We start from the raw sequence: 23,698 nt of genomic DNA, 5'->3' as shown, positions 1-23,698 counted from the left end.
TCTATTTAGTAACATGCTGAGGAAAAACAGATCAAGAAAACCATTTCATGATTCATGCCCTTATAAAATGTTTCTAAAACGTTAACAAATATATTGTCGGCAGTTCATGATTGTGTAAGTGCAGTAGTCTAGTACTATTAAAATAAAGATTTAACTCGGACCTGATTTTCATTTAAAGAATACTTCACAGCAAAAGTTCAGGTACAGAATTACGCAGGTACTAAAGAGATGTTACCTATGAAATCTTATGAGGATCAGGACCTAGGAAAAAAATTCTTTAGTCTCTTTGTCATTCTCTCTTTTCTCTCTCTTATTCTTGCTTTCTCTCTCCAGCTACATTAATGCCAACTATGTGCCAGGTACTATGCTAAGGGTTTTACATGATGCACCATAATCCTATGAGGTACATACTACTAATACACTCATTTTGCATATGAAGAAAAGCAAGGCTCAGCAAGATTCACATAACTAGCCCCAATTATAAAGGCGTAAGCACCAGAGAGCCCACAGCCAAGTCTCTTAAGCATTATGCTGTACTTCCCTCTACCCTCCAGATCTCCTTTGTCTGTGCTGAACCACCTTGAATTCTGACTCCTCCTAGGAGCCAAAGTGATTTATAAAATAGAACAACAGAGAGTTAATAATAAAGCCCTAGAAATTTTTTGAAGTCTTGAGTTAGGGCTGGCTTCCCCTTCTTATCTGATCCTACACTTTCCACATTAGCCAGGAGAGGGCTGGGGGGGCGGTGCATAAAGGTATGGTATAAAAAGCATGGATTCTGGATTGAATAAGACTTGGATTTACCTCTCTGCTCTGCCTCTTAATAGCTGTGTGCTGTTGAACAACGTCCTTAATTTTCTGCACAAGCTTTCCTCATCTGTTAAATAGGGCTATACAGCTTTCCTTCCTAGGGTGCTGCAGCATCAAATGAAGTAATGCATGTCGAGTGCTTAGCATAGCATCTGGCACATGGAAAGTGTTCAATAAAAGTTCCTGTTGCTGTTGGCAGCTGTGACATTACACAGCCATCCATATAGCTATTTTGTTAGAATGGTCTCAGGGAAATTCTTACCATTGCTATCATTCCTTAAGTAGAAATATATATTATAGTTTCCATCAAACATTAGACTGTATAGGGAACATAGCAGGCACTTGTTAATCGAATCAGCCCATTGTCCTTAAAATGGTCTGGGTAAAAACTAATATGGAAATAAAGGTAAAGAAACATCCACAGTGGGAGGTACCCGGGAAGGCACAGGTGAGCTAGTGTGCAGGGATTAGGATCGAGGCAGGAGAAACAAAGGGAAAGAGGCCGAAAGTTTTGACTTTACAGTTCTGTCCAGGCTGCCCGTCACCCCGCTCAGCTCTGATCTCACATGATAACTCACTGAGAGGTGAAAATAATGTTCATGAAAGCACGCTAGAGTAAGAAGCAATGTGAAGGGAAGAGATTATTGTTATTATTTTGTGCAGCACAGATACTCAAACATATCTACCAAACATCTCCACCAGCGAAAACTCACACCAGGATTAGGATTAGGCCAGGTGTAGTCAAAATTCAAGTACAAGGCTCCCAGCCAGGGAACAGGTGTGAAAAGGCAGCCATTTACTCCCGTTGAGTTGGGCCTTGACCACTCACACTTGACCGGCTTTAGGAATGGCGTGGTGAGGACGTGAAGCAGAGACAGGGAAGGGTCTTCCCCACAAAGTGACGTACATTCAGTGAGCTCTGAGTTTAGGCATTCATTGCTAGTAGAACGTGACCTTGGGTTAGTCTAACTTTGTATTCTAGAATGCCAAGAGCACTAAAAGGAGATACTTTACCTCCCTTACGGGAATGCTGTGAGAATTGAATAAAATAACAGACGGTGCCTATGCCCCAAGGCACGCTGGGAGCCTCACTTTTTCCAGCTGCATAAGAACAGGCTTTCCCCAAGACTGGATGGAGACCTTGAGCACCCAAAGATACCTGCGGCGAAGGGTAGGCTTCAGACAGTCTACAGACCACGGTTCAAACCCCAACGCTGCCACTTACCAGCCTTAGAAAGTCCACTCTTTCATTCTTTTACTTATTCCTTTTTCATTGTTATATTTTTATGGGAAAAGAGAAATGGACAGTGAACAAGTAGACAAACAAATCAGAAAATTTCAAATTGGGGTAAATGCTATGCACAAAATAAACTAGGAAATATCATGGGGAATAACTTGGGGATGGGAAAAGCAGTCACAGACTGGGTGGTCAGGGAAGTTCCTTTCTAAGAGGAGACATTTGACTGGGACAGTAGAATGGGAACCGGGCTTGACATAGGATAGATGGGGGCAGGGCATCGCAGGCAGAGAGAACTGCAAGTGCAATGGCCCTGGTGAAGGAAAGGCCTTGGGACTCAGGGGACAGAGAGAAGGCCAGCGTGACCATGGGGACTGTGTGACTATGTGCTCATGGGCAGAGTGAAGGGAGATGAAGTCAGTGGAGGAGGCGGGGACCAGATTGTGCATGGCCTCATCAGCCACAGGAGGGAAGGGAGCTTTATTCTAAAGACAATAGGAGAGTTTCATGCAGGACAGTGGCCTGATCCTGTTTCTGTTTCAAGACGATGATTCTGGTGGCTGCATGAGAGCATACAGAGAGCAAGGTGGAAGCAGAAAAACCAGATAGAAAGATACGAAGCAGTTTAGGTGGCTGGGGAGACACAATTGGGCATATTCGAGATGTATTTTTGAGGTATAACTGTTAAGGATTTTGTCTGGAATTTGAGGGACAGTGGCAATGCAACAGCAAGAATAGGACTATTTTAACTTTTTGAAACTTCAGTTTCTTCAACTGTAAACTTATAAACATGCAGCATGGTGAGTAGAGTTAACGACACTGTACTGTGTGTTTGAAAGTTGCTCAGGGAGTAGAGCTTAAAAGTGCTCATCACGGGCTTCCCTGGTGGCGCAGTGGTTGAGAGTCCGCCTGCCGATGCAGGGGACACGGGTTCGTGCCCCGGTCCAGGAAGATCCCACATGCCGCGGAGCGGCTGGGCCCGTGAGCTGTGGCCACTGAGCCTGCGCGTCCGGAGCCTGTGCTCCGCAACGGGAGAGGCCACAACAGTGAGAGGCCCGCGTACCGCTTAAAAAACAAAACAAAACAAAACAAACAAACAAACAAAAGTGCTCATCATAAGAAAAAAAATTTGTAACTGTGTGAGGTGACAGACGTTAAGTAAACATTGCGGTGATCATTTCACAGTCTATACATATACCAAATCATTATGTTGTACATCTCAAACTAATATAATGTTATATGTCAATTATACCTCAATTAAGGAAAGAAACTAAGATGGCAAAGCCATTTCAGTAGTAGAGTGGAGATTTGAAGCCAGAGAGACTCCTGTGTCATTATCCCTAATTGCTGTGCTATCCTGTCTCCAAGACGACGCAGGATAGGCCCAGGAGGCCCAGGGCACCCTAACCTATCCTGGGCAGTGAGCCAGAGGAGGGGTCTCTGAGGAAGGGACGTTCAAGCCATGACTGAATTAACAAGAGTCTAGGCAGAGGAAATGTGTGCAAGGGCTCAAAGTGGGAGAGCGCAGTATGTTCCAGGAACTGAGTGCAATGGGCTTAGAATGGAGGGAGAAGCGGCCAAGCTGGGGAGGGGATCGTGTCAGAGCATGAGAGCCTTTTCCCTCAGAGCAACGGGAAGCCAGGGGGTCACTGCACGGGAGGCTTCCTCATCATCACCCTGCCTCTGGGCAGAGCGCAGATCGGAGGTGGCAGGCGTGGACTGCAGGTGGGGTTGGCTCTTATTTTCAACTTTCAGAATCAGCTTAGAGAGCAACAGTTCTCATCTGAGAATTGCACGCACCTCTGGGGCCATTTGGAAATGTGTGGAAATAATTTGGGTTGTTGCTGTCACTGCAGATGTCAAAACCCCAACCGTGTGAGGCATGGCCCCCCACAAAGGCAGAACTGTCCTCTTCTAAATGCCAAGGGGGCCCATACTGGGAAATCCTGCCATTGGCAAGGCACTGAAGGCTCCACTGGAGGAATATAAATGTTTTAAGCCATGACCGTGTAAAAGCAATTGTATAGCTGAGAGAATTGAGAGGTGGAGCAGGCAAGCAAGGTGAGGGGAAATAGAGGGGTGAAAATGCACTCACTGTACATAGTGGGATGTCAAGGGACACTACCTAAAGTTTATGGAACCAAAAATAGATGGTTAGGTGTATTAAAGTTACAAAGGGAACCAAGAGAAAAGTTAAAAATATAACTAAAAATTGTGAGGAGGAGAGAGAAAACAAAAGGAAATAGTGCAAATAAGCTAAATTTCTTATCTTTCATAGCAGGGAGTCAGCAGATACTGCTAAGGTTAATGAAGCAAGAAATAAGGTGGAAATAGAATATTTAGAATTATAGAGAAAGGCATCAAAAAATCAGGAAAAACCCTTTAGAAAAAGAAGTAGAACTGGAGTTGGCGTTCGGGGGTGGTTAAGGGAAACTCTGGCTTTTCATCTTGTCCCTTCTCTGAGATACTGTCTGTATGTTTGTTTCCACCTGTATGTGTTACATAAGTCAGTGAACTTTAGTTTCCCGCCTTACTCAATGCTGCCTCTATGGATGTCAAATGGTTCTCTCACTCTCTGAGCTGGTTCTGTTTAGAAGGGACCCGCCAAAAACTACTAGCCACCTTCAGATTATGTGTCCAGAGTTTTCTGGCATTGAACTGTACCTACCGTCTCCTCACCTGCACTGGGGCCAAATCCCTGAATAGGCTATAAGAACTTCTCTGCCCCAACTGGGTCTAGATCCAGTTTTCCTGAAATGGCTGGGGAGGGTCTCTGTGGTCGCTGGGAGGGGTGGAAGTCAGCCAAAGAAGAAAGGGCAAATTCTCTGGGGCACCCTTATTTGCTGGGGGGCTTGCTCCCATTCCATGGAAGTCAGGTAAGAGCAGACACTCACTCTGACGAGCAGGCAGATTACTAACACCCATGTTTTGTGAGTAGCGGATGGGAGGAGGGTTGGAGGCAGGGAGGGAGGGCTAAGCGTTGGGGAGAAGGGAGGAGTGGGGTGAGGCATGAGCAGGAGTTAGAATCCAGCATGGCCTGAACGCTAACCCTACGAACACCAGCTCAGCTGGGCCTCTATTAATCACTATTTTTTTTTTTTTTTTGCGGTACACGGGCCTCACTGTCATGGCCTCTCCCGTTGTGGAGCACAGGCTCCGGACGTGCAGGCCCAGCAGCCATGGCTCACGGGCCCCGCTGCTCCGGGTCATGTGGGATCTTCCCGGACTGGGGCACGAACCCGTGTCCCCTGCATCGACAGGCGGACCCTCAACCACTGCGCCACCAGGGAAGCCCAATCACTATTTTTTATATGTCCAATTGGTAGAACTACTCCTCTATTTTTCTATATAGCCCTTCTGTGAGACACTGAGATTGTACTGTTGGTAGTTATTTTATGTATCTGTATCTTAATGTTCTATCATCTGTGATCTCATTCTCAGAAGCAGGATCTGAGCCTCATTCATCTTTGTATGCCCTGCACTGAGCATATACCTAATAAATTATGGTTGAATTAAGGAATAAATAAATGAATGAATAAAGTCAAATAAATGAATGAAATGTTTATTATATTCTCCTTTTTTTTGAAACATTAGCAACAGAGGGTGTGGAGTACAACAAAAATTCTATTATTTTCTGGTGCATCCCTGATTATGTGGATCTGGTGTCTCTCTGATTATGTGGGTCTGGTGCATGTTTGCTCTGTGTGTGTGTGTGTTGCCATAAGTACTTGAGAGAGTTAAATAATTGGTAATGGGGAAAGAATGTAAGCCTTTGGGATCCCTAAGGGGCGCAGGGAAGGACTAAGAGATCAAAGAGGAAACGCAAAAATGCTGCAAATGTGAGATGACATTTATAGAAAGATAGTCTCATTCAGGAAATGTTTGGAACTGGTTAGGAAATAGGCTTAAAAAACATAAGCCTAGGCTAGGAGTTGGAACTTGGCACCAGAAACATCAATTTGTTTCCTCTGTTGCTCAGGGGGATGAATCAAATAGCTCAGTTTAGTCAGGTGACCAAAATAGGATGGGATTAAGAAGGGGATACCTACAACAACCTATTTAGTCAGCATAAAAACAATACCAGGGCTTCCCTGGTGGTGCAGTGGTTGCGAGTCCGCCTGCCAATGCAGGGGACACAGGTTCGTGCCCTGGTCCGGGAGGATCCCACATGCTGCGGAGCGGCTGGGCCCGTGAGCCATGGCTGCTGAGCCTGCGCGTCCGGAGCCTGTGCTCCGCAACGGAAGAGGCCACAACAGTGAGAGGCCCGCGTACCGCAAAAAAAAAAAAAAAACCCAATACCATCAGTGCTTATAAGATTGTGATAAAACTTGTGTGCTTATATTCTGCTACAGGTATCATAAATTGGTTTGACCCTTTTAGAAATCAGTAAGTCAAGGAGGCTGCCATGTCATTATAATCATAATTTCTTCTTGCCTAGCAATGAAAAAGAACTTTGTAAATATTTTCAAAGATCTTTGATTAATCATTGTAAAGATTTAATCATGCTTTGGTGGGTATTCCAATGAACTAAGAGTAACCAAGCAATGTTATGATGGGAATGGTGTACAAAACTTCTTTAACAGAAAGTTATAGACAAAGCTATGGTTCTGTCCAGATGGTTATAGCTAAGAGAAGTTTGGGCCATTAGTGTTTATGAAGAAGGTTCTACAGCTCTGCTAGGCACGTATCTTCCCCTGGGGAGCCTGGACTTTGGGTAATTCCTAGTTAATGAACATGATCAACTGACCCATCCATTCTTCAGTGCTATCTATTGAGCTCCCATTGTGTGAGGCAACTGTTTGTAGGAAGGAACTTTCTTTTAGCTTCTTTTTTGCACAGAGGGTACATGAGAGAGATCTTCTGACCAACTGACAGATGAAACAAAATGGATTTTCCCATTCTAATTTCATCTGGGTTAGTTGACAGAATTTATTGCACCTGTAAAGCTTCAGTTTAAGTTTATGAGTTGTAAAATTCAGGAGATCACAGTTTTCTTTTGTATTTTCCCCACAATAAAGATCTCTTTGTTTTCTTATTGCTATCAAATACGCTGCTGTTGGTTCCCTTATTTAAATTCTCTCTGTCTGGGTTGGCTCTCATATTTTACTGAGTTTCCCCAGCCTGTGTTCAGCTAGAGGTTTAGGTTGTTGACCTTAAAGCCTCAGTGTAGAACCAGGCTCACTGATTTCACATTTTGAAAGTACTAGCATTCGTGTGTGTGTGTGTGTGTGTGTGTGTGTGTGTGTGTGTGAATTGTGGCTTCGAACTAAAGTATAGCTGTTGAACTTGGATTATTCACATATTCTCTGTCTTTGGACTATCCTCAAGGAATCTACGGACTAAACAAGCAAACTCCCTAGGTGACCATGACCCTGAGAGACAGAAAACTGAAAAGAACTGAAGGATATAACTCGCGCATGGCTGTGGACAGGGTGTGGGAGTGGGGCTCTCAGCTTGAACAGAAGAAAAACAACGCATCACCAGTTGAAAATAATTAAACAGAAATTCACTAACCCAGTTTAGCAACTGAAAATTGCAGAAAGGCTCTACTGTACCTTGGTAGGCATGGGCTTCTTAAAGGTGATTTCAGCTTGCATCCAAACGCCCCTTGGGGACTCCAGCACAGACCAGATCTTGTCTTGAACCATGTGGTTCTCTTCAAAGATATAAACTGCTAGGGTGTCACTCATTTTTAAAAACCCATAGATGGCATAGTAAAAACGCAAACAATACCGCAAGTTTCCTGGCAGGGAGGGACCGTAGAGCCTTCCAATGTAGCCAGGCTGAGACGTAAACTTTGTGTTGGCCATCAAGAAATACCCTGCAAATAGGACAAAGCATTCAGTGCATCAGCAATGAAAAACCTAAATAATTCAGCCCAGATTATCAAGTGGGAAAATATGGTTCAAGCAGTGGAGTTTGCCAACAGAGACTATTTCTATAGGCTTTAAATGATAGAAAGCATTTAAAATATTGAAAATATCTGTGTGATTCTATTGCTAATAAACCTTCTCCATTTTTAAGTAAACCTGTACAGATTTCCAACTGCATATGTCCAGATTCTAGTCATCAATCAGGATTTATATTTCTTTTTTTTGGCCGTGCCGTGGCTTGCAGGATCTTAGTTCCCCGACGAGAGATTGAACCCCAGCCCTCAGCAGTAAAAACATGGAACCCTAACCACTGGACCGCCAGGGAATTCCTAGGATTTCCACTTTTCATGAAACAAAAAGGATGAAATCATCTTGGGGTTCCCCACTTTTTGGACAACCAACTGACAACTAGACTGAGTAGTACTGAGTCATAGAGAACACAAGGCCCAGAGCAGATTTTTCTTCTTACCCCTGCAATGACCAGTGGAGGGGGAGAGGTTACAGGGCCTGGCAGTCCTTGGGGGATGATGGGTGGGGGGTGGTTTGTGTATCTGGGCAGAGCTTACTCTCTTCTTCATATGTTAAGCCTGCTCCTAAAAAGCAGGTTTTTAATCAGATAGACCTCCCAGGTGCTGAAGATCTGATCTTCCCCAATTTCTCCTAAATAACATGAAAAAATAAGATCAAGAACCTCCCTTCCCACATGCTCCACCAACCCCATGGTAAACTTAAAACAGTTTATCATGTTAAATTACGTGTCCTATAAAGCTGGGGCAGAAAGAAAAAGAATAATACCTTGCTACTTTTCCTTTCCCTTTTTTGATCCTCCTTCATCAGTTTTCTTTTGGGTGCCTCAGTCTTTGCTATACAGTTTAGTTTTATTTAATCCGGCAAAAGATTCTTTGGTTATTTCATGAGTGGTGTTATGGAATGAATTATGTCCCCCCAAATTCATATGTTAAAGCTCTAACCCTCAATGTGACTGTATTTGGAGATGGGGCCTTTAAGGAGGCAATTAAGGTTAAATGAGGTTACAAGGGTGAAGCTTTAACTCCCATGTGACTGGTGTCATAAGAAGAAGAGACAGCAGAGATCTTTCTCTTTCTCTCTCTCTCTCCATGTGTACACACGGAGGAAAGGCCATGTGAGGACACAATGAGAAGGCGCTTTGGAAAAGGCAGGAAGAGAGATCTCACCAGAAACCAACCCCAATGGTGCCTTGACCTGGGGACTTCTAGCCTCCAGAACTGTGAGAAAATAAATTTCTGTAGTTTAAGTCCCCCAGTCTATGGTATTTGTTATGGCAGCTCAAGCAGACTAACACAGGTGGCCAATACAACAGCCAGAGCAATCTTTTTTTTAAACCTAAATTTAATCCCTCTCTTCTCTACTTAAACCCTTTCAGTGGCTTCTCATTTCCTTTGTAGTAAAATCCCAGTTGCTTACTCTGGCCTGCCACGCCCAAGATCTTCCTCTCTACCTTCATTTTCCTTCACTCTCCTCCCCACAGTGTAGCCACTCTAATCTTCTAATTCCTGGGAGTATCCAGTTCTTTCCCAACTCAAAGCCCTCACAGATGCTGACCCCTCTGCCTGGGCTGCTCCTGCTTCCACACATAAAAGCCACGCAGACAAACTCCCCACCCAAAATGTGGTTCCTTATTCTCTCTCAGAGGTCACTCTTCACGTCTCCCAGCACACTCCACAACTGGTAATCTTGAGTCTATTTGCATATATGTTTGTTTAGGGTTTCTCTTGCCCATTGAAATGACATTCAGCCAGCAAGGGTGGGATACATACCTGATTTTTTCACTATTGTATCCCCCAGGGGTTAGGCTGGCCAGGGTCAGAATAGGTTTTTATTCTGTAATTCTACCAGTTAGCCAACCCCTAAGCAAAGAATACAAAATTACAAGTATGAAATTGCAAGGGCCCCGCGAAAGTGAGGGGCCCTGAAACAAGCTTCATCAGCTTTCTGGTAAGTCACCCCCGTGCCCAGTATATAAATAATTGTTGAATAAATGAATTAGACACTAACCCCTTGAGAATAAGCTCTTTCCACCAGTCTCTACTGGAGTGGGCTTCACAAGGGCTCCCTTTACCGAGATAGGTAATCCTTACATAAGGGGAGCTCAAACTGATTTCTAAGAGCTCCTTGTAGGTCCATCCAAAATTTCCCAACAGCTGTGATAGCTTTCATGCCCCACTATATATTATTTATTGCAATAAAACACACAAAACATAAAATGTACCATTTTAACCATTTTAAAGCATACAATTCAGTGGCATTTAGTACTTTCACAATGCTGCACAGCCACCACTATCTACTTCCAGAATATTTTCATCACCTCAAAGGAAAACTCTATACCCATTAAATAGTCACTCCCCATCCTCCTCCCCAGCTCCTGGCAACCACTAATCTGCTTTCTGTTTCTATGGCTTTGCCTCTTCTGGATGTTTCATATAATTGGAATCTAATAGCTTTTTAAAGGTACTTCTCCATCTAAAATGAAGAGCAAGATAATTTCCAAAGGTTTGACTATTTAATTAACTGGTAAATACTTCTGCTAGCACAGCAACTTGAATTCGTTTTGAAAAATGGCCAGGCACAAGGTTACCTATTGTCTTTGCTTCTTCACAGCTGCTCCCACACCCACCTCCCTTTTTCAAGTTGGTGTCCTGGTGAGAACGGCTGGCGAATGGCGATGAATACTACCCGCTCCCAACCCCCAACATGACATCCCACACAACAGACTCTGATTTACCTAAGCCTGAAGTGTGGTCTCCTGCCCGATACATGTTTGGTCTTACTTTCACTCGGGTCCAGCCTGGACCTTCTTTGTCTTGGTAAAAGTTGCAGAGATCTTTCTCAAAATTGCAGCTTGCTTCTACGGCACTAAAAGGACGCTCTGAGCAAAGGAGAATCAAAGTTAGAGTGAGCCAAACCCAAGGATCTCAAAGGACTACATTAACTGATTGACAAATATGTACACATTTGTACCAGGGGAGCTCAGAGAAGTAACACACAACAAAAATATTTTTACCCTAGTGGCATGCTGACAAGTTAGCATCAAATCCACATTTCAGCATGACAGGAAAATTGTTCTTTTCCTCCCTAAAGGGATGGAAAGAAGGAGCTCTGTTCACATTCTCTACAAAAATGAAGTACCAGACTTCAAAAGGAATTTCCTTTCTTGATGTAAAGACTGAGAGCATTTATTCACATACTTCTTCACAATTTAAAATTCATTCATACAAAATTAAAAAGAAAGAGAAAAAGTAAGGATATTATAGAATTCTTAATTTCTTTCTGACAGATATTTTAGAAATAATATTTTCTAGAAATAGTTTTCCTTTGTTGATCAATCTCTATGTCAGAAGCAGAGCCACTGTCTATTTATAATTGACATTAGTAGTAAGAGCTGATCAGCTGGAAGAGAATCATTACTCAGTATAAATCACATTGCTCAAACAGTCACACCAATTCTGTCACCTGTTCTGCTATTATTTTGGCTTTTGCTGAGTTCTGGTGTCACTTACTCTGGTCTATAAACATCACCTCATCCCAGACTGCCTGGAGGAAAGGGAACATAAAAGATTTCTGCTCTTTCAAGAATGATGTGGTCCTAGCAACAAGTAATTGTAAACCTCACTGTTCAGATTGCCCTCTGTGTCCAGAGGAGATGTGACTGCAGCGGTTTGGGACACATTCAGTGCAGCCAAATATAATCTTGTTCTGCACACTGACATACACTGGTCTAACCTTTTAGGGCCAGAGACAGCACTGTTTTGGACAAGTGGAAAATCATCTCTAGAGAAACACTTGAGTTCTAGGTGCAGGGATCTGATGAAACAGAAAGCTGTTTAGGGACAAAGACTCAATTTGTCAATTTTCAAAGTAAGAAAACATTCCAGTGGGCTGAGGAGCTGGCCCGGATAAAGAGGATGAAAGACGCATGACAACCAAATGCTACAGGGGGTCCAAGATTCCATCTTGGTCCAGAAAAACAAATACCTATAGAAGACTTTATTGGCGTAATTGGTGAAATTAGTATATGGACTATAGGTTAATTGATAATATTGTATCAGTGTTAAGTTTCCTGAACTTTATAATTATTCCATAGCATGTTGGAGGATGTCTTTGGTTTTAGAAAATACCCACTGAGGTATTTAGTGGTGAAGGGACATAATATCTGCAACCTACTCTTAAATGGTTGATAAAACAAACGTGGCAAAATGTTAAACGTTTGTAGGTCTGGGTAAAGAGTATACGGGAGTTCTTTATCATATTCTTGCAAATTTTGTCTGAGTTTAAAATGATACTGAAGAGTTTTAAAATGCTAAATTAAAAAGAAAAGTGATTAGCACCACATTACAAAGAGAGAACAGAAAGAAAATGTTCCTAGCAAGTGTACAAGGAGAGGCCCCTGATGAGCCAGATAGGAAAGGAAGAGAATTCTCAGTGCTCCGAGACTGGTGGGTTAACTCACACACTGTTCTCTGTCTGACTCTGTCAGCATCAAGGTGACTCTTTAAGCTGCGAAGATAAAGTCATGAAGATATTCATTTGAAAATGAATATGATGTCATACAAACAAGGATCCTTTGACATCCCCCCATGGAGATCTGAGCCCATGGGAAACCTCACTATGGTCTCCAGTCTGGGTCACCCCTCTGCCACCTGGTAATGAAAAAGCAGATGGAAATTCAGATCTACAGATGGCCATCTAGCTCAGAAAATGGTGTGGCACTCCCAAAAGCCATGCATAAAGAGAACGGAAGGTCAGTGAAATTATTCATCAGGAATACATCCTAAGGAATATACACCTGGGCATCCACAAGAGAACCATAACCCATTTCCTAGGTGTGTGGGAGGGGGTGAGAGGTGGTATTAAAACTTGAAAGTAAGCAAGGCTCTGTTGTCTCCATAGTGACAAACTGAGTCACACAGAGAAGATTTTTCTGAGGATGCAATTATATTCTTTTGCTAAACACTTAGTCTGAGCAATGGATTTTTCTGGGGTCCTAAGAAGGTCTGATAAAAAGAAAACCTCAAAAGCATAACTCAAAGCCTAAATCTTTTTCACCCAGAATGTTTCTTCTAGCATGAGATAGTATCTAATTACTGAAGATGAGGCCAGAGGGCCTATGTGTGACCTAAAATGAGCTCCCCAAAGATCTGGGGTGAATGAAGAGCCTTTGCTTCAGGCTTGTTTCAGAAGCATGAGTCAAGTGGCAATCATAATTGTATTTGGAGAGTGTTAATGACATATTTGAAGCATAGGGAGGAATCAGAGGCAACTGGAAGTCCCTGAGCATCAGCTGATCATCCCCACCCCATCCAAAAAAAGAAAGTCTCTCTGAGCATCATAATGTACTATTTAGTTAATTACTTGATTTCTGACATTTGAACTTTTTAGAATCAGGAGGCCCTGAAGATAAACTAATCAGGTAGAGGGTGTTGCAGTTTGAGAAGAATGGTTAGGAGAATTTCTCATCTTTTCCTCTGCTTCATAGAGTTCATGGAGATGAACTCAGTATCAGTCCTCAAGATCTAAGAGGCTTATCAGCCCCTGTAGTGCTAGAGAGACTTTGGGTGTGGTGCTCTTTAGGCTGCTAAACTTGCACAGTAGTTCTTATTTTAGCACAAGCCAGTCCAAAAGCAAGCTGGGACAGTTCAAGGCTGGCGAGGGAAGAGAGTGAGTGGGAATTAGCACCAGACTGAGGAATCATGATGGATCAGACTGGGCCACTGATCAGGCTGTGGAGATCTTTGAGGGCCTCTGAGCTAAGGAAGACTGTGACACCTCCAGCTGTAACCTACACAACAACTGGAGCCAGGTTTCCAATTAGACAAGAGGTCTGGGCAGTGTGTTGTTGATGAATGGTTAATATTGGGACTTAGGCCCAGGTAGACATCCTTTCAGATGTATATCCATGAGTGTCAGGATCCTCCCAGACCCTGGCCTGGGTGTGGGGCAAACCCAAGCCCAGAGAGGAAGTTAGGTCTGCATATGGCACAGCCTGGAGCGCTCAGTTTGGGAGTTGGGCATTGAGGCAGGATTCCTAGAAGTGAATGGAATCAGCTGTTAGGCATTCAAGGACTTACAGACTAAGAGGAGAGCTTATTCCTATGATCTAGATTCTAGGCCAAATGTGGCGGTAGATGGGGAGTTTGTGGGTGGAAAAGGCTTGGAAAGGGAAGTGTGGTAACTCAAGTTGAGGGGATGGGGTGAGGTCTCACTGTCCTCTGGAAGCATCCTGGGGGAATATTTGTGGGGTGGTGGCGTGGTGACAAGCCACTGGTGCTTAATACCTGCTACTCTGAGATAGGTCTCAGGTCTGGGAAATTGGATTAACTCTAAGAGCAACCAGATGGTGGGAACAAGATGCTTCATATGTTGAAATAATTCCTGTCTCAGCTTACTAGGGAGATGAGGAAAGAAACCACCAGATCCAGCTGGGAAAAGCAGAGACAACAAGTCTGAAGCTAACCAAGATAAAGAAAAAAATGTTGGTACCTGTTTCAAAACAGAAGGCCATAAACTATTTGTGAAATGCAAGAGGAAGTATGAAAACCAGAGGGTTCAGCTTCTAAGACTCAGAATCTGGCCCACAGCTGCTTAATGAAGGGCATAAAGCAGGCTCCAGCTTACATATTCATCAAAGCAGTGCCCTTTGCTGGTTCTCTTTGGTTTCAATCTGACCCCCTGTTCTCTAGGGGAATGGATGGAAATATTTTGAAAATTAAGTAAATAATATTAGGTCTCATGACTAAGCATTTTCTGTGTGCCATACTCAGCTAAGGCTGTCACAGACATTATTAACTCATCATTCACCCCGACAACTCTATGAAACAGATTCTTCCATCCCTGTCCCATAAAGGTGAAAACAGAGTCTCAGAGAGGTTAATAAACAAAGGTTACACAGCTTGTAAATGGCAGAGTAGGGATGCGAGTCCAAAAGGCTGGCTCTCAAAGCATAACACTTTGATCATGTAATTAAACCATTTTAAAGTAAAGTTGGTATGTTGGGAAGTTCTGAAGACCAATACAGGACCTTGGTTAACTTTATATAAGAATGTGAATCCCCGGTGGTCCTTATGGAGGGAGGGTCTGGGCTGGATTTTACAGACTGAAGGGTCCCCAACTCTCTTAATAAGCGGTCCTTATTTTGCTGGAATCTTTCTTTTCTTTTCACCAGTCAGTGGGAAAGAGCTCACATATAGTCTATATATTTTTAAAGGGGAGAACGTTTCTAAACATTCCTTTCTAAGGTGGCCCAGTAGATTCTATCACCTTCCAGCTGCCGCTTCACCCCACCGGCTACCCAGTAGAGATGTGGAATAAATACCTCTTCTCCCACATTATAACTTGGAAATATAAAAAAAAGTTCAGTGTAAGTGCCCAGTGACTGAGAAGACGAACTTTCTGAAAGTAATCACAAAGATGTGGTAAAACTACTATTAACATCACTGAAATATTAACTGATGGAATTAGGGAGTAATCAGATTTAGAGAAGTAAAACAATTTTGCTTTCTGTGTTCTGTCAAATTTAGAGACTCTTTTAATTTTTGATTATAGCTGGATTAAAGCATTTTAATGAAAAAATATAAGTATGTAAATCCAGTCTGGTTCTATCTGTTTCACTCGTTTTTTTTAATTAGAATTAGTCAAAAATAACATTTGGTTTTAGCTAATTAGCAAGTTTCTCTGTAATTTGAGGGTAACAGTTTAGCTTGAGTAGAAAACATTCTTCCTGAGTTCCCTTGCTTATAGAATATATATTTGAAACCATATTAAATTAGAGACTAACTCTACCTTAAGTGAAAGTTGAACTACCAAGGCCAAGTTCAAAAATTTACTTCCTGTGGTTTCCTTTACTCACAGAACAACCTGTTAGATCTGTGGGAAAGAACTACAAGACAGAGCTGCCAAGTAAACTATGAAAAACCTAACAAACTTTTTATCTTAGGTATTGGCATATCCCAATGATCTGTACTGTTCTAGGGTGTGGTGGCTTAGGAGTGAATATGATTTTAACCTAATACATTTTTAGAGGGTCCTAAAGTAAATCGCTTGAGGAAATTGGATCCCAAAGATTACAGGTGGGGAATTTTGAAGTGTGTCCATATTTCATTGGAGATCAAAGAAGCCTAACTAAAAGAATTGTGGGCTGACTCACATGATAACTTCTTTTTGAAAGGGCTATTTTATCTTGAAGATTATGAGTTTGGAGGAACTAAGGTGACTGGCAGTGGAAAGAATCAGAACGTGTGAAATTCCTTAAAAATTTATTGACTTAAATAACTTTGTGTTACACATAATAAAAAAAAAACCCTTTACAAAAAAAAAAATTTTTTACTTCCCACACTCCAAAACCCAGAATGAGGGCTCCTTAATAAGACGGATGACCACAGTGTCTCCCTGGGGCCTCTTAAGGAAACAAATTCACTAAAAGTTAAGGTTGACTGCATGTATCTGGGTTATCATTAATATAGTGTCACCCTTCTTATTCTAAAACATTTGTTTTCTAATTCACTTTGAATCAATTTGTTTACCTATTTTCCCAGAAAGTAAAAATTTCCTCTTTTTCCCAAACACCAAGTTTATGGAAACAAAATTGGCCATGATAAAATAATGTGAGGGTTCACTTAGAGAGATTAAACTGAGTATATATTCTGAGGCCAAAAGCCATCATAGAAATGTATACCAAATACTAACATCTTTAAACAGGAGGACATTTAAAAATTAGATTCATAAAATTAGTTTTTTATAACTTTTTATAATTCTATTCAGTAGATTTTGAGAGTTTTTTCCACCTACTCAGCCACCTGTCTATGGACCCAAGATACCCTTTAAAGAGAAAGATGGAGTGGGAGTGAGTTAGCATTATTTAATTTTAATTTCTTAGTAGGTAGAGAAGATAGAAGCTTCTTAACCCATCACAATTGACCTCTGGTATCAGAAAAATTAGATTCACTCTGTGAGAGGAAAAAAAGAGTAATATGCCAGAAAAATGACTATTCGGTTAAATAATTTTTAAGGATAAGAGGAAGAGATAGGGAAATTAGAAGGAATTAAAGCAAGTCTTGACCACAGGCATCTGTTGAGAAAGGAAAATTCCAGATGTGAGGAAGAAGAAAAAGAGAATGCTTACCTGTTTGATTATGGCAGGGAACAGGAGAGAAAGAAATATCATCCAGGGCAACATACCCTCCTCTGGGACCATTGAAGGCAACTTCAAAAATAACCTGCAGAGGAGAATGACATATTGCTACATGTTTATATTCTCTGTTAGGCTTAAGTTCTTGTAACTATGATTTAAAATGGTGTGTCAATCTAGCCAGGTGTATAGGCATTTGGGCAGCTCCCTCCTTAACCCACAGTTTTCTTTTGGGGAGAGTGAATACTAAGCCCTAAGTTGCATTTTATTGGTAGACTTCCCCCCCGCCCCCATCCTGCCCCTTGAGTGTCAAAGTACCTATATCACTTTCTGATAGAACTACAGAATTGACAATTTGCATTATGAACTTCAATTAAAGAAACAACAGCCTGCTTGCAGAAGGCAGGCTAATTTTGCCGCTGCCCTTCACAGAGACCTAGGCCCCTCCAAGGTCCTTTCCCTTTTTCATACATAAAACTCCATGTCCATCTGGACAAAGATGCAGAGATGATTTCCTGATGCCTAAGTCACAATCAGGCCCAGAAATCCTAGGTACGGATATTAGGATTTTAGCATAACCTGGCATGCTCAAATGGTTAAAGAGAACACGGGGTTGTTAATGAGTTCAGCCCCCTTTAGTTATACTCTCTTCTCTGCCACCAACAGTAACTTTGAGGTCAGTGGACGACTTTCTGCTTGTGACCATGGGGATCAGGTGTGGTAAGCCCAGCGCTCACCTGTGTTGGGAAAACTACCCAAGTGTGCAGTCCACTCTGCTGAATTGATAACATGAGAAGATACAGTGTTGAGCAGGGGTGGAAACTCAAGTGCCTACCCGGGCCAGGCAGGTAATATAAATGTGTGACATGGGTTTGGTCTGATGCAGCAGGAAAGGGTGTGAAATGGGGAGCAAGTCTCATCTAAAGGGGGCAGCTGGTACCCAGCTTCGTCAATTGCTGATGTGTGGGAATTTAGGACTAACATGCCTGGATTTACCAAACTGTCAAGAGGACCTGGATCTCTAGATTTTTATTTGAAATCTTTGGATTTTTCAATGTTAGCAATTAATTCAAAAACTAAAACAAACATGCAAAACAAAAACAAAGAAACAAACATATACCACTACAGCAGCTAGGCAAATCATTATAGGCTAGATTTGACCCACAGGCGTCTAGTCTTCAACCTCTTCTAAAGAGAATGGTGTCTTGGCAGCAGATAGACCAGAGTTCAAATCCCATTTCTGTCACTTACCAACTAGGTGACCTTGGGTACATAGCTAACCCTCTTGGGACCTCGCTTTTCTTAGTTATAAAATAGGTATTATAACATCTACCTTGTAGGACTGTAGATGCCACTAAATGAGATGCCGTATAAACAGATCCTAGCATGGAGTCAGGTGCATAATGAGCTCTGAACTAAATCCATGCCTTTTCCTCCTGGGTGACACCCCCTCCTGAACTCACATTCATGTTTGAGGCTAGTTAGCCACTAACTAACTCCAGCTTGTCCCTTCTCCACGCTAGGTCTCAATTTCTTAATTTTTAAAAAAAGAGTTTGGACAAGACGGTTCCTTTCGGCTTAACAACAATGGTCCTTAGATACCTGGTCTCTGCAAAATCTAAGAGGGGCCCTGGAAGCTTGTCTCTGGCAATACAGGAAGGGCTGAGAACCAAGGAAACAGATGTGGACGAATGAGGAGGGGCTAATTAAGTTTACAGACTCAACACAGGTCTGTGACATTTTGTTTTCAAGGTGCCAGCTGATAAAGCCAACGACAGAATGTGATCTTACTGAACAGTAAGGGGGAATAAGAGTATTTCCGATCATAATTTGCAAATCACAGCCTCTGTGCCATCATGTTCTCTCTGGTTCAGAATGAGGGTTTCAAATGTTTGTTTTCCTTTTAAAAATTCATTTGAGAATATGGGGACCTTAAATTCACTGATTTCCACAGGATAAGTTTCTTTCCCCCCACAATTACCAAGAGCAAATAATCCCGGTGTAATGAGTCCCGACTGCTAGAGCAAAATCACACACGTGTGACCCAAAAGGATAGGTATTGAAGTTTAGTAGTGAACTTAAGCAGTAAACAGACATTTTAACTTTTCAAGCATTGATTAAAAAGAAAATTCAGCAAGGTCTCACTCGTCTAAACGTTGCCCCACGAGTTTACGGTTGGATGAAAGGAATTTGCGAAGACGACGCCTTCACTGTGCGTGTGACTCATTTGACTTTAATAGAAGGAAAATTTTCTGAAGCAGTATGTGTATTTCTTTTCCTCCTTGTAACCCAAACTCACAGAAAATTTTCCACTGGGCTGCAAGAGCCAATCAAGCCCTGGTTAGACTTTGGGATAGGAAATAGCACACATACTGCAACAGGCCCCTCTCCGGGGCTGTCTGGGGCAAGGAGGAGGATGGGAAGGGGAAAGGGGAGTGGCAGGCACTGGACAGGACACATCATAAACTGAGACTCAAGCCCAACACTCACTGAAGCTCCACATCAGGTGACCAGATGGCACCACTGAAAAGCATCCAGAGGATAATCTGCTTCTTTTGTACTCTAAACGGAATTAGGGAAGATATTGCAAAAAGCGCAAAGCAAAAGCAGGAGACGTTAAAACCTGTGGGAACTAAGACTGTCCTTAGAGCTCCAGATCTGCAACCACAATGTTGCACCCACTGATTCTAGAGGTCCTTGGGGTCCCCGGACAGAGCTGGCCCTCTTGCTTCAAATTTAGGTCAGATTTAATGCAGGAACTTTTCTCAGTGCCCTGGCACGCAACCAGCAGTGTGACCCAGAACAAAACGTCAGACTTCTTGCACTCAACGTCTCCTCCTCTTTCATCTGTAATATGGGGATAATTTTATCTACTTTGTTGGATGGTCATCAGTACTGGGCCATCCAACAGACACATACATAGATATGTATTTAATATATGTGCTTTGAAAACAGGTCTGCAGGTCTGCACGGATAAACACCAAAATGTTAGTAGCTCTTATCTTTGCAGGGCTGGCATAGGGTGATTTCATTTGATTTGCCTCTCTGAATTTTCTAATTCTTCTGCACTGGACATTTACCACTCATGTAGCTATAAAGAGTTTTAAACCATAAAAAGTTAAAAAACTTTATAGGCCCCCAAGGCTTGTTTCAAATTAGGGCCACGATCTTAAGTTTATTTCTGACTTTTATGACATTATTTATACTGTAAAGGAGAAAAGAAGAAAATAAGTCATTTTGTTTAAAAAATTTAGGAGAGTATTCCCTCAAGTAAGGGAAACCTTCAGTTGCTGTCAGGAATGGAAGTTTCACGTAGAAGGCGTTTCACTGATCTCCTCTTCTGAACTCATGTGACCACAGTGCAAGGTTCAGAGGGAGAGTGTGCCCAAGAAATCTAGTTGGTTGACTGGCTTTCCCATAGTTGTCCTTATTAAAGAATACTCTTTCTAGAAAATGAAGTGATAAAGGAGGAAGGCAGAGGGAATAAAGAGGAAGGGAGAAAAGTGGAAAAGGCCAAGGAAGGGAAAAGGAAGATTAAGACTGAGACACAGCGGAAAAGAAAGAATGAGTGTGAGACTGTAGTATCTCTCGAATTCCACGCCTGGGTGTGGGTGGCATCCCTGTAGAGCGGCCAGGCCAGGGCACACCTGGCATACCTACCTCCATGGGGTACGGGGCGCTGAACTCCACCTCAGCGAGGTTCCAGTCAGCATTCCCTGGATTGCCCATTTGCCAGATCTCCTCATACAGGCCAGCCGTATCCCTCGTATACACGGAGAAGATGTTGTCATTCCCCTGCTGGAGTTGGTAATAAAACAACAAGCAGCCAGACATGGGGGCCATGGTCACTGGGGAGATGAGCTGTGCCACCTCCTGGTAATGCTTGACGTAAACCGAGTCCACATACATGTAGTGGCCTGAAATCACACAGAGAAAACAGCCTAAGACAGGCGGGCGGATTCTCAGTCACAACTACACGATCTGGGATTTACTTCAAAATAAATCCAGTGGGAGTGGAGGAGAGGAAGCGAATGAGTTATTGAGGAAAGAAGTTTGGCCACGGGTTGATGAATGTTGCAGCAAATAGTGGAGTTCGCTGTGCTCTGCTTAATACAAGATAAGCACCATTCTTTTTCTTCCCCTTAATTTTGATTGAAGTAAAACATACATATAGAAACGTCGATGTGTCATCTGTAAAGTGTTTGAATTTTTACAAGCTGAACACAGCTGTGAAAAAAAAAAAAGCAGGACATTACCCCAGAAGTCCCCCTCCAACAAGCCTTCTTTGAGTTGTACGGTTTCTAAGAGCATACCAAACATACCATCTGTTCTTAAAATCGCAGTGACCCTCCTGTACATCTTTCCCATGTACATAAAATGTCGCTGTGTGTTCTTTGAGTGAAACTGATATGAATTCAAACTAGATGACAATTTGTACCTCTTTAATAGAACATTTAGGTCAGTCAACACTGTTGACAGGGTTAGGATTTGGGAAGTTGAACTTGGGACCCCACTCATGGCAAGGCTTCGGTGGGCTCCGGACCCAAAGGCTGACTGCATTAGAGGCATTTTGGTGAAAGAGAAAAACTGGGAGGCAGAATGGGGAGAGCTTGGATTGGACATTAAAAGAACTGACTTCGAATCCTGCTCTATATCTTCCCATCCCTGGGACTGTAAGTCACCGAATATCTCTGGGCTTCAATTTCCTGATCTCTAGAATAAGAATCAAATATTTCTCTCATACGGTAGATCTGAGTATTAAATGAGATTATGTATGTGAAGTGGTTAGCATGTGCCTGGTACACTGTAATTGCCTAACATGATTATAATGAAGTAAAGCAATGCCATTAATGTTTTTAGTACCATGCTTTCCCCAGTATGGTACTATTATTACCAGCAATTTTGTCTAAATTTATTTGAGCTGCAGTGACAGAGGAGTAATAGCAATGTAGCTTTGATAGAACGGCCTATTTACAAGCTCAGAACAATTACAGCTTAATGTCTTTTCTTTTATTACATGGTGACAGGTTTATAATCATTCCTTTCATCCTCAGCGAAATAGCAGTAAGGATATTAGGAAAAATATATGCATTCACACACTGGAGACTTACTTTGCATCTAGCACACTGCCTAGTATATGGCAGGCCCTCTACAAAGGGTGATTCAAAACACATACATGGTCTCAGAAAGATCCTCACTGCAGCATGGCAGAGGGGAAAGGTGGATAAGTTAAAACTCATTTTCTCCTGGTAGCAAATTGTTCAACCCTTCTGAAAAATCTCCCTTGCTTAAATAGAACTGTCTGATCATTTTGCCAAGCCATGCAACTGTGAATAAATAGAAATCACAAACTCAGATGATCAGAGCAGCCAGCCAGATCAAGTATATGATTGAAGTGGAGTGGGTCAGGGAGAAAATAGAGTGATGGATTAGCTGCCAACATTGGAAATCACATTTTACCAGCAACAAGAAGCAGAAATTAGGCTTCTCTGAAAATATCGGAAAACCTGATAGTGCTGGGTCCATATTCTCGGGCTGCAACAACCAGCTGGTGGTAAGGGGCGCCAGCCCCGTGCATGGACCTGTGTTCTTCCCTGAGAGCCCATCCCTCTACTTCCAGCTGATGCCCTGACATCCAGCCAGGTGCTGCAAGCTTTTCCCATTGAAACTCAAAATCCAGATTTTTCTGGCAAATCCATTCATTTAACAATGATACCTCTATTAGTTTGCTAGGGTCACCATAACAGAGCACCACAAACTGAGTGGCTGAAACTAAAGAGACTTGTTGTTCCACACTTCAGGAGGCTAGAAGTCCAAGGTCAATGTATGAGAAAAATTAGTTCCCTCTGATGTCTATGAGGGAGACCCTATTCTATGCCCCTCTCCCTCCTAGTTTCTTTGGCATTGGCACTCTTTGACATTGACGGATTGATCTCTGCCTTCATGTTCACATGGTATTCTCCTTTCTATGCATGTATCTTTCTGTGTCCAAATTTCCCCTTTTTATAAAGACACCAGTCATATTGGACTTGGGGCCCACCCTACTTTAGTATGACCTCATCTTAACCAATTACATCTGTAATGACCACATTTCCAAATAGGTCACATTCTGAATTTCTGTGGGTTAGGACCTCAACATATGAATTTTGAGGAAATATAATTCAACCCATAACACCTCCCACCGTAATTTTTAAAATTTTGTGTGTGCCAAATAAACATATCTGCAAGACTGGAAACAGCTGATGGGTTCCCAATTGGCCACCCCTGGGGAGGGATTTTAAAGGAAGAATCAGAATGTCAGAATGAGCAGAATCCAAGAACCTCTGATAAGGAAGCAGGGCCATGAGCCCCCCTCGTAAGCTCAGGTGTCCTCTAAAGCACTGCTGGTGGCCAGGTAGCTCTGACTAATGCAGAATGGGTGTGACCAGCTAGCCCTGTAACACGCCTTTGCTCACTGAGAACGCGTGAGAGTGTCAAAGGCAGAGAGGAGGTTTTTATGCCCTTTGTAATTTGTCTAACCGGTGAAACAATCTCTTTCCAAGATATCCAGCCAGGGAGAAAGGGTAGAGGAGCTGTCATACTTTGTTTCCTTGATACCTCATTGCGGGGCCATGC

The 23,698-nt window shown here is 42.5% G+C and overlaps 1 protein-coding gene across 1 annotated transcript in view; it reads right to left on the bottom strand.

The window, feature by feature from the left end:
• MAMDC2 (MAM domain containing 2) overlaps positions 1-23,698 on the bottom strand; it is a gene marked incomplete at its 5' end in the record, with an annotated part of 180,948 nt that overhangs the window by 46,866 nt on the left and 110,384 nt on the right. The window contains 4 exons of the mRNA XM_079705840.1: positions 7,603-7,868; positions 10,685-10,828; positions 17,078-17,171; positions 20,744-21,000. Coding sequence (XP_079561966.1) covers positions 7,603-7,868; positions 10,685-10,828; positions 17,078-17,171; positions 20,744-21,000 — 761 coding nt within the window. The remainder of the gene's footprint in view (positions 1-7,602; positions 7,869-10,684; positions 10,829-17,077; positions 17,172-20,743; positions 21,001-23,698) is intronic.

The sequence above is a fragment of the Hyperoodon ampullatus genome (genome assembly GCF_949752795.1).
Source record: "Hyperoodon ampullatus genome assembly, chromosome: 6".
Classification (NCBI taxonomy): Eukaryota; Metazoa; Chordata; class Mammalia; order Artiodactyla; family Ziphiidae; genus Hyperoodon; species Hyperoodon ampullatus.
This window is presented reverse-complemented; position numbering and strand designations above follow the sequence as displayed.